We start from the raw sequence: 13,075 nt of genomic DNA on the forward strand, positions 1-13,075 counted from the left end.
GTTCAATCAACCACACCCAAAGTTCATTTTTGTGTAGCTTGTGGTCTGGGGGCTTCTTCATGGTGTCTTCTCCAACAGTTCAGTTTCTGGATTCAGAGAAGTAGCATCTTTCTTTGCCTAAAATTCTTCTCAAAAGGAATTTAAACTTTGCAATTTAAAATTCGAGTCTATTTTTACAATGCCTAAATTGTCCTTCCTTATTTCCACCTATTGCCTTCCATGGCTTCCTTCAAGTTCCAACTAAATTCCTACCTTCTATAGGAAGAGTTTCCCATCTCTTTGTAATTTTACTTTTGTTAATTATTTCTTATTTATTCTGAAAATAGCTTGTTCGCATATATTTGTTTGCTTATTTTCTCTCCCATTAAACTATGATGTCCTTAAAAGAAGCAGCTGCTATTTTTTAGCCTTTCTTTGTATTTCTAGTACTTATTACAGTGCCTGGCACATAGTAGGTACTTAATAAATGTTTATTGATTGACTGCTTATTCATGAGGAACAGGAAAGTATAGTCAGTCATTAAATATTTATTAAATGTCCACTATATGTCAGCCATTGTGGTAAGTACTTGGGATTCAAGAAAGGCAAAAGGCAGTAATGGTGAACCTTTAAGAACCTTTTAGACACCATGTGCTATGCTTTGCCCTACCCCAGACTGGTTGTTATGCCCCACTCCTCAAGACCTAGGGCCCCACCTGCCCCTGCCATCTTACACCAGTTAGGGATGGGAGAAAGGGAGGGGGTGGCCAAGGCATTCTGCTCAGGGGTGCTTCCATTGGGCTGCTGGGCAGAAGGGCAGGAAGACAGGGTAGAAAGGGGTAAGAGAGGAGCTCTGCCTGAGTCCCTCTGTCTTTCTAGTAAATAACTCTGGTAAAAGACAGCATGGCCACAGAGAGGTCTCTGCATGACATCTTTGGCATCATGTGCCATACATTCACCATCATGGGCAAAAGTCAATCCCTGTCCTCAAAGAGTTCACAATATAATAATGGGGAGATGACATGTAAAACATGTTGAAAGAGGAGAGGGGAATTAACTGACATGGGGAAAAGGTATGATAAAGATCTGCAAGGTAGGAAATGATGAGATGACTTCCTTGAAACTTCTAGCTATGTAAAAGATTGACAAGGAGCTCTCTGAGGTCTACCTCCCATATCCTTCAATCAGAGGGAAGGAGAGGTCTCAGAGCCAAGAGATACTAAGAAGATATGAGTTTCAGAGCTGATGCAATTTTTTTAAACCTTTACCTTCTATCTTAGAATCAATATTGTATTGGTTCCAAGGCATAAGAGTGGTAAGGGATTGGCAACTGGGATTAAGTGATTTGCCCAGGGTCACACAGCTAGGAAATTAATGAGGCCACATTTGAACCCAGGATCTCCAATCTCTGGGCTTGGCTCTCAATCCACTGAGCCCTCTATCTGCTCCCACATTGATGCAGTCTTGCAAGAAGATGACTTACTGAAGATTTGAAGTTCACTCCAAGTTGAACCTAGAAGATTGTTGCTGCCCTGGATGTAAATACGAAAGTTGGGAAGAGGGAAGAATGTACTTTGGACGGAAGATGCTAAGTTCCATTGCAGTTCTAAATCCATGTTCCTTTCCTGGAAATGGATGTATAACAGGTAGCTTGAAATGAAAGACAGTTATTCAGGAGAGAGTAGATAGATTTTTGTGAGTCATCTGCATAGCAACAAATCTATCAGATCTGATAGATCACTAAGAGAAAGAGAAGGTACGAAGAGAAGAAGGCATAGGATACTATATTTCACTATTACCTATTGGAGACAATGGCCCTCCTTTTTGAGTATACATTAAAAATCGAACCCTGGAAATTTCCTTTATGAGAGGAGAAAGATTCAAGACTGTGAACTAGGGAAGATGTATTTGAGCACGGAAGGTAGTTTGTGGGTCCTGTTTCAGGTCACACTACAGAGACAGATGTGTATGCCCTCCTCTTGAGGTTAGCCGCAGCTGTGGCTGTTGCTTCTTCCCCTAACTGTGAGCAAGAAAGAATTATTTTGCTCATTTAGACTCAGCTTACCACAGAAGTTCTTTCTGATAAGAACTTTTGAATGTGAGAATAGAAAGCAAAACTGGCCATAGGGTAGAGTGGAAACATGTAGACAGGAAGTCAATGAGGGACAAACAGAAACAAGAGATACAAAAAATTAATACAAAAGAGGGTGAGCAGAGTAAAGAAGAGAAAAAAAGGCAGCCAGAAGAGAGAAAAAGAGGTCATGGCTTGTATGGATTTAATGGCTTCTTAATAAAAACTTTTTAGTCATGTTTTATTTTTTCCCACTAACATGTAACAAATTTTTTAGCATCCATTTTCTAACATTTTGAGTTTTAAATCCTCCTGTTTTCTGTTTTCCTTCTAATCTTGTTTGCATAGGTTTTATATGTGCAAATTTTTTTTCAATTAGCCATTTTATATCTTGTAATACTCTCTATTTCTTGTTTGGTCATAAATTCTTCCTTTTTTCCATATACCTGGTATGTAAATTAATCTTTACTACCCCAATTTGCTTATAATAAAACCCTTTATGTCTAAATCATATACACATTTTTATTTTGTTTTGTTTCATGATGGTAGATGTTGGTCTGTACCTAATTTCTGCCCTACTGCCTTCCAGTTTTCTCAACAATTTTTGTCAGAAAGGAAGTTCTTCTCCTAAAAGTTTAGATGTTTGGGTATATCAAACACTGTATTACCATGTTCATTTTCTACTGTGTATTGTATAATTAATCTATTCCATTGATGCACCACTCTGTTTCTTAGCTAATATCAGATTGTTTTGATGATTAATGCTTTATAATACAGTTTGAGATCAGGTACAGGTAGGCTGCCTTTTTTGTATTTTTTTTAGCAATTCTCTTGATATTCTTGACTTTCTGTTCTTCCAGATGAATTTTGTAATTATTTTTTCTAGCTCTGTGAAATAATTTTTTGATAATTTGGTTGGCATGGCACTGATAAGAAAATTAATTTAACTAGAATTGTCATTTTTGTTATATTGGCTCATTAGTGTTCTTCTAATTATTTAGATCTGACTTTATTTATGTGAAAAGGGTTTTGTAATTGTGTTCCAATAGTTTCTGGACTTCTCTTGGTGGACAGATTACCAAGATATTCTATATTGTATATGGTTATTTTAAATGGAATTTCTCTTTCTATCATTTACTGTTGGACTTTGTTGGTAATATATAGAAATGCTGATGATTTATGAGGGTTTTAAAAAGTAAAATAATAGTTTTATTGTTTTGTTTTCACAAAACTGGCTACTAATCTTATTCAATTTTTTTCTTACTTCCAATTTTATAAATCTTCCTTTGATTTTCAGAATTTTCAATTTTGTGTTTAATTAGGATTTTAGAATTTATTATTTTTAAATTGCATGGCCAATTCATTGATCTGCTCTTTCTCCATTTTACTGATTATCACATTGATAAATATGATTTTATTGGTTACTCACTTCCTTAACTTCCATCTTTATTTTTTACTTAGACTTACCTAGTTCTGACAGGGGAAAGTTGAGGTCCCCAAATGGCATGGGTTTTTTTTTTTTTTTAGTATTTCCTCTTGCATCAATTCTCCTTTGAGGATTTGGATGCTTTGCCATTTGGTGCATATATCTATATCTAGCTATCAATCTATCTTTCTATTTGAAGTATAATAGATTCTGCTCTTACCTTTGTTCTTACCTTTGTTCTGTGTGTATCTCTCTATTTTGTGTTTCTTATAGACAACATATTATAGGATTCTAGTTTTTATTGCACTGTGCTATCTGATTCTATTTCATGGGTGAATTTATCCCAGTCACATGCACAGGTATAATTACTAACGATGTATTTTCCTCCACCTTATTTTCCTTTTGTTTATTCTTTTCTTTCTCTCTTTTCACACTTTCCTCCTCAAAGATATTTTGCTTCTACCCAACATTATTTTATTTGGTCATTTTCAAACATTATTCATTGGGGAAAAAATCATTTTCTTTTCCTCCCCCCCTCCCACCATCTCTCCCTTAGCTGACTCGCAATTCCACTGGGTATCAAATGTGTCCTTTATTCGAACCCATTTCCATGTTGTTGGTATTTGCATTATGGTGTTCATTTAGAGTCTCTCCTGAATCATATCCCCTCAACCCCTGTAGTCATGCAATTGCTTTTCCTCGGTGTTTTTACTCCCACAGTTTGTCCTCTGCTTGTGGATAGTGTTTTTTCTCCATGATCCCTGCAGATTGTTCAGGGACATAGCATTGACACTAATGGAGAAGTCGATTATGTTCGATTGAACCACAGTGTATCAGTCTCTGTGTACAATGTTTTCCTGGTTCTGCTCCTCTCCCTCTGCATCACTTCCTGGAGCTTGTTCCAGTCTCCGGAATTCCTCCACTTTATTATTCCTTTTAGCACAATAGTATTCCATCACCAACATATACCACAATTTGTTCAGCCATTCCCCAATTGAAGGGCATCCCCTCATTTTCCAATTTTTGGCCACCACAAAGAGTGCAGCTATGAATATTCTTGTACAGGTCTTTTCCCTTATTATCTCTTTGGGGTACAAACCCAGCAGTGCTATGGCTGGATCAAAGGATAGGCAGTCTTTTAGCACCATTTTGGCATAGTTCCAAATTGCCCTCCAGAATGGTTGAATCAATTCACAACTCCACCAGCAATGAATTAATGTCCCCACTTTGCCACATCCCCTCCAACATTCATTACTTTCTTTTGCTGTCATGTTATCCAATCTGCTAGGTGTGAGGTGATACCTCAGAGTTGCTTTGATTTGCATCTCTCTGATTATCAGAGATTTAGAACACTTTTTCATGTGCTTATTAATAGTTTTGATTTCTTTGGCTGAAAACTTCATGTTCACGTCCCTTGCCCATTTATCAATCAGACAATGGCTTGATTTTTTGTACAATTGATTTAGTTCTTTATAAATTTGAATAATTAGATCTTTGTCAGAGGTTTTTGTTATGAAGATTGTTTCCCAATTTCATCCTCTCTTCTATCAGTTCTCTCCATATTGTTTTGCCATCCACCACTTCCTACTCCTTATAGAGTAATCCCCCCCCCCCCTTGGATGGGTTGTTTATTGATCCTTTAAATAACTTGTCTCAGAGAAATAAAGGTGTCAAGTTCAAAGTATCAACAGAAGCTCAAGGTGCCCTGTGATTTAGAGCTGGTCTGTCACTCTGGTTACTGCCAGAGGCAGGCCAGGAGTTCTGTTGAGCAGCCAGCAGCAGGGACGAAGCAAGTCTTCATCTCTTCTGCTTCCCAATAGTTTTGGTCTGGATAAGATGATGATGATAAGAAACAAACGGTCTCTTATTGAAACAGTCTTGGTCTCTGGGAAATTCCTACCCACTAGGCTTTCTTTTGCATTACAGCTGGCTGAGATGTGTCTGCTCTTGAAGCTATTGAATGAGTTCTTCCATATATACTTTGAACAGAGGGACACGGTCTTTTTTTCCCAAGATCCTGTATTTTTCCACTGCTTCCTCTAATGTCAGTCCTACCCATTCAGCATCATCTTCTGGGATCACAATATAGCCTATAGCCAAATGAGTTTGAATATTATTCCCTCTTTGAGACAATTCTGATTAAAGTAAGGTTCAAACATCATCTCCTACCCATCATTTCCCTCTCCACTGTATTAAATTAATTGTGTCTCTTCGTGTGAGATAATTTACTCCCTTCATCTCTTTTTCATTTTTCCATCCAATATAATACTATTTTTCATTCCTCATTTTTTTTTGTGCTTGGAGGAGATAGTATCCCATCATGTTCAACTTATTCCTTTGTCCTTACTCCTATGTTCGTTTCTTTTTCCTATTTACCTGTTCATACTTCTCTTGAGTGTTGTATTTGAACATCATGGTTTCAGTTTAGCTCTTCTCTTTTCATTAGGGATACTTAACAGTCCTTTATTTCATTAAAAATCCATTACCCCTTATTCATTAGGTTATTATATTCATTAGATAGGTGAGTCTTGGTTGTAATTATAGCCCCTATGCTTTCTAGAATATCATATTCCAATCCTTCTGATCCTTTAAAAAAACACATCTTCCATCTTGTAATCCATACTAAACATTGGTTCTAAAGCAGTATAAGAATTAAATTAATATAACTACCCAGTTATTAAATATATCAAGTTTATTAATAGAAAAGGTATATAAGAATAAATTTAATTCTCATTGCCTTACTCTAAGATCTCAAACCACATGTGCCTATCCTTAATTAAGTTCTTCCTCTCCCTCCTTACCTGTCTTGTGAATTTTAAAACTATTCCACCCTTATCAGACCATTCTTTAGAAGATGTGATTTAGCTATTTCCTAATCAGTAACAATGGAGATAATTGGAATAACAGAATCAGGCCTTGGAAACTACATTTCTCCTCCCTTCTTAGTTTAAATAAGATTTTGAAGGTCTGCATCAAACTCAAGATTTAATTATCTAAGGAATGGACTTCAACAGACATATGCAGAAAAAAGGACAGACTTCTGGGCTGTCCTAAGTCAAGCTAAGTCCTGTAAAGATTAAAATTTAGGGGAGACGGGGAGACTGAGGCAGGTAGAAATTAGTTTCTCTCTGCAAGGAGTATTATATTTTTTTAGAGGTTTATTGAAGATTAAGGATTAAAGAAAATACAGGGTAAGAAACACGTGTCCAGGCCATAGAGTGGCCTAGACACAACCTCACCTACATTATGAAAAAAATCCAGGCCTGCCCCAAAACGGAAGTCCAAGAGCAAGAAAAGAGACCTCAAAAGCCTTTGAATCAGCTTAAATACCTTCTCTATCTCGGCCCAGGTGAGATTACAAGGCATTCTGGGGAAGTAGAGCAAAGGCTCGTGGGGATTGTAGTCCTGTATTCGAGTCTATTTTTTACAGTCCTCATTGGTACTGATGAGATGCAGAAAAGTGATGTAAAAACATCCATATAAGGCACGATACTTCCTGTCCCTTCCTCTTTCCCTGGAGAGGTAACTCTGGCTGGGAGTGAGCTAGGTGTTTTCGATATCTTGGAGTGTTGGGTGGTGAGTTTTGGCCTTGAGCTGATTCAGGTTGGGGCATCTTATCTGAGCCTCTTTGGAGGTCAGGCTGATTCTTTCCTCCTTCACACTCTAGATCTCCTAATCTTCCTGCCCAGTACTAGCCCCTTCCTTCCTTCTTCTTCTTAAATCTCTTCCACTATAGCAATTAAATCACTATAAGATTTCCAGCTGAATTTGGGTGTTTCATTAGGATTTTATGAATACAATTCTTGGTGACCTAAATTAATTATACATTCAGTCTCAGCCATAATTTCACCCCTTACAGCCTGCTCTCTCCCCACATTTGTTCAGAAGTCCAGAAAAGACCTGCCCCCTCCCTTTTATTGACATACAGTCAGTAATGGATGCAAACCTGGCATAACTTATGTGAGGAATGTTGATGGACAGATCAGGCTACTCAGAAGGGGGAGGGAATGAACTTCCTTGACACAGCAGAAAACAATGAGGTTAAATGACTTGCCTGCAGTGACACAGCTAGGAACTGTCTGAGGCCAAATTTGAACCCAGAATCTCTCATCTCTAGGCCTGGTTTTCAACATACAAAGACACCAATCTATCCTTCCTCTGTTCTTTTAATGTTGAAATGCTATATCCCCTATAATCCTGAATGTGACTCCACAATATTTGAATTCTTTTTCAGACTGCTTGCACTATTTCTCTTTGACTTGGGATCTCTGAAATTTGTCTATGACATTCCTGAGAGCTTTTATTTGTGAATTTCTTTTAGGAGGTGATTGGTGGATTTTTTCTTTTTTTCTGTTCTCCCCTTTTGTTAGAGAAAAACAGGGCAATTTTCCTTGATAATTTCATGGAATATGATGTCTAGGCTTTTTTTCTGTTCATGGCTTTTAGGTAGTCCAATAATTCTTAAATGATTTCTCCTGGATCTGTCTTCCAGATCAGTTATTTTTGAATGAGATATTTCACATTTTCTTCTATTTTTTTTATTCTTTTGATTTTGTTTTCTTGTTCCTTCACATCTCATTATGTCATTAACTTCAATTTTCCCTATATAAGGATAAAATTATGAGGCTGGTCACAAATTAATAGTTTTATTAATCAAGCATAGTAAGAGAAAAAGAAAACATTCACCCTGTCCCCTGTCTTGTGATCTCTTGACTCTATTACTGACTTTTTCTGGCTATCTTTCTATCCTCCTGACACAATTCACTCAATCATTTCCTTCACAGAAATCCTCACCTCAGGGTCAAGTAGCTGACAGGAGATGAAGTCACTTGCTCAACCCCCCAAACTGTTATGTGGAGAGGGTAAATTTCCTTCACACACCTATTTTTAGTAATATATAATAATATATAATTATACATAATTTCTTCATTTAACTTTTGTATCTCTTTTTCCATTTGGCCAATTCAACTTAAGGAGTTCTTTTTTGCACTGTAAGAAATAATGTGCAGGTTAATGAAATAAAAATATGGAAACACTTATACTACTAACCTAAAAAAGGTGTTGTGAGGAACAAAATTTGTAAACCTTAGGGTGCTACTTAAATATGAAACACTGTTATTATTGTTATTATGTGGGGAATGTTCTCATGAATATTTTTTGAATGTTACTGAGTTAACTTTCATACTGGAAATAAAGCTCCATTTCTGGGAGTAATGGAAAGAATATTGGATATGGAATTAGAGGACCTTGGTTCCAATCTCAGATCTGTTTCTTACCACTTATGTGATCTTGGTTTAGTCATAATTTCTACAAATCACCAACAATGGGAATTTGAGAGCCGTGGCCAACTGGGGCCCAAGGTATTTTAGGGTTAGTGGGCCTTGAAGAACTCACCAAATCACCTGGAAATGAGGCTGATTTTGAATCACAAATGAGAAGATTTCAATATAACATGTTGTCCTGTGAGGGCTCCAGAGTCCATCAATTAGTGCCACTCCTTGAGCTTTCTGAAGTAAAGTGTACTTGTAGAAACAAAAGTGAAAGTAACACATCAGATTGTTTTACCAGTCCAGTGGAGAAGATCAAATTTTTACTCTCTGAAAAAAGGTGAGCCTGGTTGGGACTGGGGAATAGCAGGGAACAGGGAAAGAAATGTCATGGAGTAGAGGTGTCAGGGAAGGGAACACTAGAAGAAAAGAAAGAATTTAGGGACTTGTGTTTTGGAGAGGAAGGGTGGGTCTGTTTACTGCATGTTTGGGTAATTTCTTAAGAGCAGGAAGGGATTATTAGTCTACCCTCTTCCCTTTTAATAGCTTTCTTTCACTGAAACTTGATAAAAGAAATTGTTTTTGTTGCAATGATTTTTAGGAAAAAAAAACCCTCTCCCCCATGATTACCCTTTCCTTGAATAATTAACTTGGGCTGCACATATTCACTGGTCATGTGTATTCACATCATACCCCCAGATGTTTACAGACTGCGTGATATTAAGTCACTTAACCTCTCTGTGCCCCAATTTCCCAATTTGTAAAATAAGGAGTTTGTTTCTGATTGTCTCTAAGGTTCTTCCAGCACAAAATCTATGCTTCCATCATCCTTAGTGTAGATGAGCAGCAGAGGATGAGGGCTGTCTTGCTTAGCTTTATCCTAGAATCCAAATGACAACTTTACTCTGCACAGTGGAGCCATGAATCATTCCAAAGCCAGGAGAGCAGGACTGCCTCTGCCCTGTGGGGCAACGTTCCCCCAATCACTCTAGTATTTCAAGGATAAGATGATGAACTGACATTAAAGGGAGAGAGACAGAGAGACATAGAAAGAGAGAGAGGCTGGTTGGCTGGTTAGTAACTGAATCTTAGTGGAGTCATCATTATCTAGGGTCTGGGAGAAACTCAGCTTTTCAGGTTAAAAACATGAATTTTAATCAGTATAAGTAAGGAGTAATCTAGCTTTGGTGGGGACTGATTTATGTGAACTAAACTCACAAGAGAACAATTACTAAATTAAAATGGCAATTGGCTTCAAGTAGTGGATTGATCCTGTAGGATAACAATTACAAATCCTGAGGGCTGACAAACACAGTGAGCTGTTTGACTCAGGAGAAAAAAATTATGGAATTAGATCAAAGAAAATAAGAGGTTCTTTAAAAATGTGATATTTTTGTTGCTATATTTTGTCTTATCTCCCCAAGTAGATTGTCAACTTCTTGAGGGCAAGGGATGTCTCTTTTATTTCTTTTATATCTTCCTTAGGGCTAATCATGGTTTTTGAACATAAGTACACACCAGGTGCTAAATAAGAATTTATTGAGTATTAGTATTTCTATAAATGCCAAAATAAATGCAAATATGTATTTTTCTTTGTCTTTTCTCTTACTCATTCATAGCTCTGGCACCTCACCCTGTTCAAAGATGGGAGCCGGACCAAGTAAATCTGACAGCTCGGTAAGTATCACTTTCCTCAATTCTTCATCCTCCAGTGACTAAAAAAAATCACAGAGGCATAGAATGTCTAGGTCAGTAGAATTAGTCCAAATTCAGTTTGTTTCTTTCATGTCTCTGTTTGACATCTATATGTACCAGACAGATAGAAATTAGTTTTTGAAGTCCCATGGAAATGCTGAAATAGTTTTATTTCTGGATGCCCCCCACCCACGAAGGTCAAGGACATATTTCCATGAAAGCAGCCTAACCAATCTTAATTCATTAAGTAGAAAATTTTTCTGAAATCCCATTTTAATACCTCAATAATAACTTTCTGAGAACACATTAGTAATATAATGACCTCTAAATAAATCACAAAAATAAAACTGAATATGTAAAATTTAGTAAGGAATTAAGAGCTCTGTCTTTAATTCAATTATGAAGAGTCAGGGGTTCCTAGTGATGCTCTAGCTCCCATTTTGTGTCTTTCTCTTTTAAGATGCCTCCTTTTGTAATTTGTTACTCACCCTGGATGGGCTAGGATTTCCCTCCCTTGACTAAGGAGTCCCACAAAATAGACAGAACTTTCTCCTGAGTCTTGTCTTCCTTTCTTATCCAGGATTTATACTTAAGCATTATCTGTGCCCCATTTTAATCTCTGAGCTAGCAAACCATTTGATCACCTTATCAAATTTAAGACACTAATGACTGATCAGGACATAGGTTTTTTTTTTCTTTTTCGAAAGGCATCCTTTGCATTTGAAGTCTTTCACTGCTTTAAGCTAGAAAAATGAGCAAAGTAGAAGATGTCTTGGAGCCATGCAAATCTCTTTCTTCCTCTCTTCTTCCACCATTAAAACTATTCCTAAATTTGCCTATTTAAAAGACAATGCTGTCTAGCAATACAATTAAGTTACTGGTTTGCAAATTCTTAAAACTGGAAAGGTCCTTAAGAATCATATTGTCCAACCCTTTCAGTAAATTAAATGGGATTCTAAAAGCTGGGAATCAGAAGCCTGTTCATAAAGCTATCTTTTTGATATGAGACTGTATATTGTAAGATTTAAATTAGTTGAGGGGCTTAAATTGTTGTAGATAAAAGAGTGGGAGCCATAAACTGTAAGATTTAAAATAAATTGAAGGCCTTAAACTGTGGCATTTAAAAGTGTAGAGAGTCAAGGAAAAGCATTATGACCGCTGAAAATATGTTTTTCTACAGTGTCTTGTTTTAAATCAAATATAAGGTGGTCTCCAGGGAATATATTCCAAATTATGAATATGCCCAAGTCAACTGGGTTTTATAGATAATTTTAATTAATAATACAATGAGTAATCAAAGAAAGAGAGGGAGAGTAAGAAAGGAATAAGTATGAAGGGCCTCAAGCCAATATGGCCTAGACCTGACTCTTAAGAGAGAAATCATTCAGTTTTTTAACACTCACCACAAGATCTGTCTAAGCAAGGATTCTAGTGACACCAGGCCAGCATCATCTTAGCTGCTTTCACCAGCTCCCTCCTCCATCTGACTGTTTCAGAATCAGCCTCCTCAGAATGAGTTCTCCTCAATCTGAATGTTTCAGAATGAGATCCAGCTCTTCTCTGAGCTCTTATTTTTAAGGGCAAAATCTCCTATGTTACCTCCCCTAAGTTCTTCCATCTACCAATCACAGTAGACGTTTTCCAAAAGACAGTCCATTTTGAATTCACAGCTGAGTAGATTTAATCTTTTTAGTAAGTCAGAAAAAAATACTGCTGTGTCAACTAATTTCATTAAGAGAAAACCCCTGAGTAAGTTTTCACCTTTTAGGTCTAAGTAGTTTCACTGTTTAAAATGGGGAATAGTCCCATGTAAGTAGCTTAATTGTTTAGCAAGGAGTTTTCTCCCCTAAAGTAGTCTTAAGTACGGGTAGAATTGAGGTCCTCCCATAGCAAGGAGTTTTCTCCCCTAAAGCAGTCTTAAGTAGGGGTGGAGTAGGGATACTCCCATAGCAAGGAGTTTTCACATTCAAGTAGAGTTCTCACTATCTGGTAGGAAATTGTTTCAAGTAGGAAATTGGAGGATTCCTCAATGTGGAGTAAAATTTTTAACATTCATAAGTCTGTGAAATTTTAAGGTTTACAATATGACAAATTACATATGAATAGTACAAATTGCCATCACCCACTGGTGTTTCATGTCCATGTTCATGAATTCTAAGATTTCTTTATCTCATCAAAATCATTTGTCATTCTGCTTTTCTCTTTCTGATGTAACTCCAAATCGTGTTCTTTATTGTGACTCTAACTTCCAGGTCTCATACCTTTCAGTTTTTGTCCAGGCCATCAACTTTCCACTGGTTGCATTCTCCTCCCTTCTGCATCTAGATCCTTTGTTGAACTAATTCACCTCTATGCTATCTTCTTTTTTGAGTTCCTTGTCCCCTTTTTTTATTTGATCAATTACAAGTACTAATGCATTTCCACATAAGTTTTCCAAAATTATGTAATCCAAATGACCCCCTTCCCTCCCATTCCTCCCCCATCCTGGAAATGGCAAGCAATTGAATCTCAGTTATACATGCATTATCATGGAAAAATATTTCCATATTGTTCATTTTAAGAGAATAATCATAAAACCAAAGCCCCCAAATAAAAACTCAAATAAACTAAAGTGAAAAATAGGATGCTTTGATCTGC

At 36.9% G+C, this 13,075-nt stretch overlaps 1 protein-coding gene across 4 annotated transcripts in view; it reads left to right on the plus strand.

Annotated features, from left to right (window-relative positions):
* The window catches only part of LOC130454613 (GTPase IMAP family member 9-like), a 59,226-nt gene that overhangs the window by 9,110 nt on the left and 37,041 nt on the right, over positions 1-13,075 (plus strand). For 2 of the 4 annotated variants that reach the window (XM_056799880.1, XM_056799881.1), the window contains exons 1-2: positions 8,519-9,083; positions 10,363-10,420. In XM_056799880.1, the coding sequence (XP_056655858.1) occupies positions 8,908-9,083; positions 10,363-10,420 (234 nt within the window). In that variant the 5' untranslated portion in view covers positions 8,519-8,907. Of the gene's footprint in view, positions 1-8,518; positions 9,084-10,362; positions 10,421-13,075 lie in introns of those variants that run through there. The other 2 variants (XM_056799882.1, XM_056799883.1) reach the window with 1 other exon arrangement.

Source organism: Monodelphis domestica, chromosome 5, assembly GCF_027887165.1.
Source record: "Monodelphis domestica isolate mMonDom1 chromosome 5, mMonDom1.pri, whole genome shotgun sequence".
In the NCBI taxonomy this organism is placed as follows: domain Eukaryota; kingdom Metazoa; phylum Chordata; class Mammalia; order Didelphimorphia; family Didelphidae; genus Monodelphis; species Monodelphis domestica.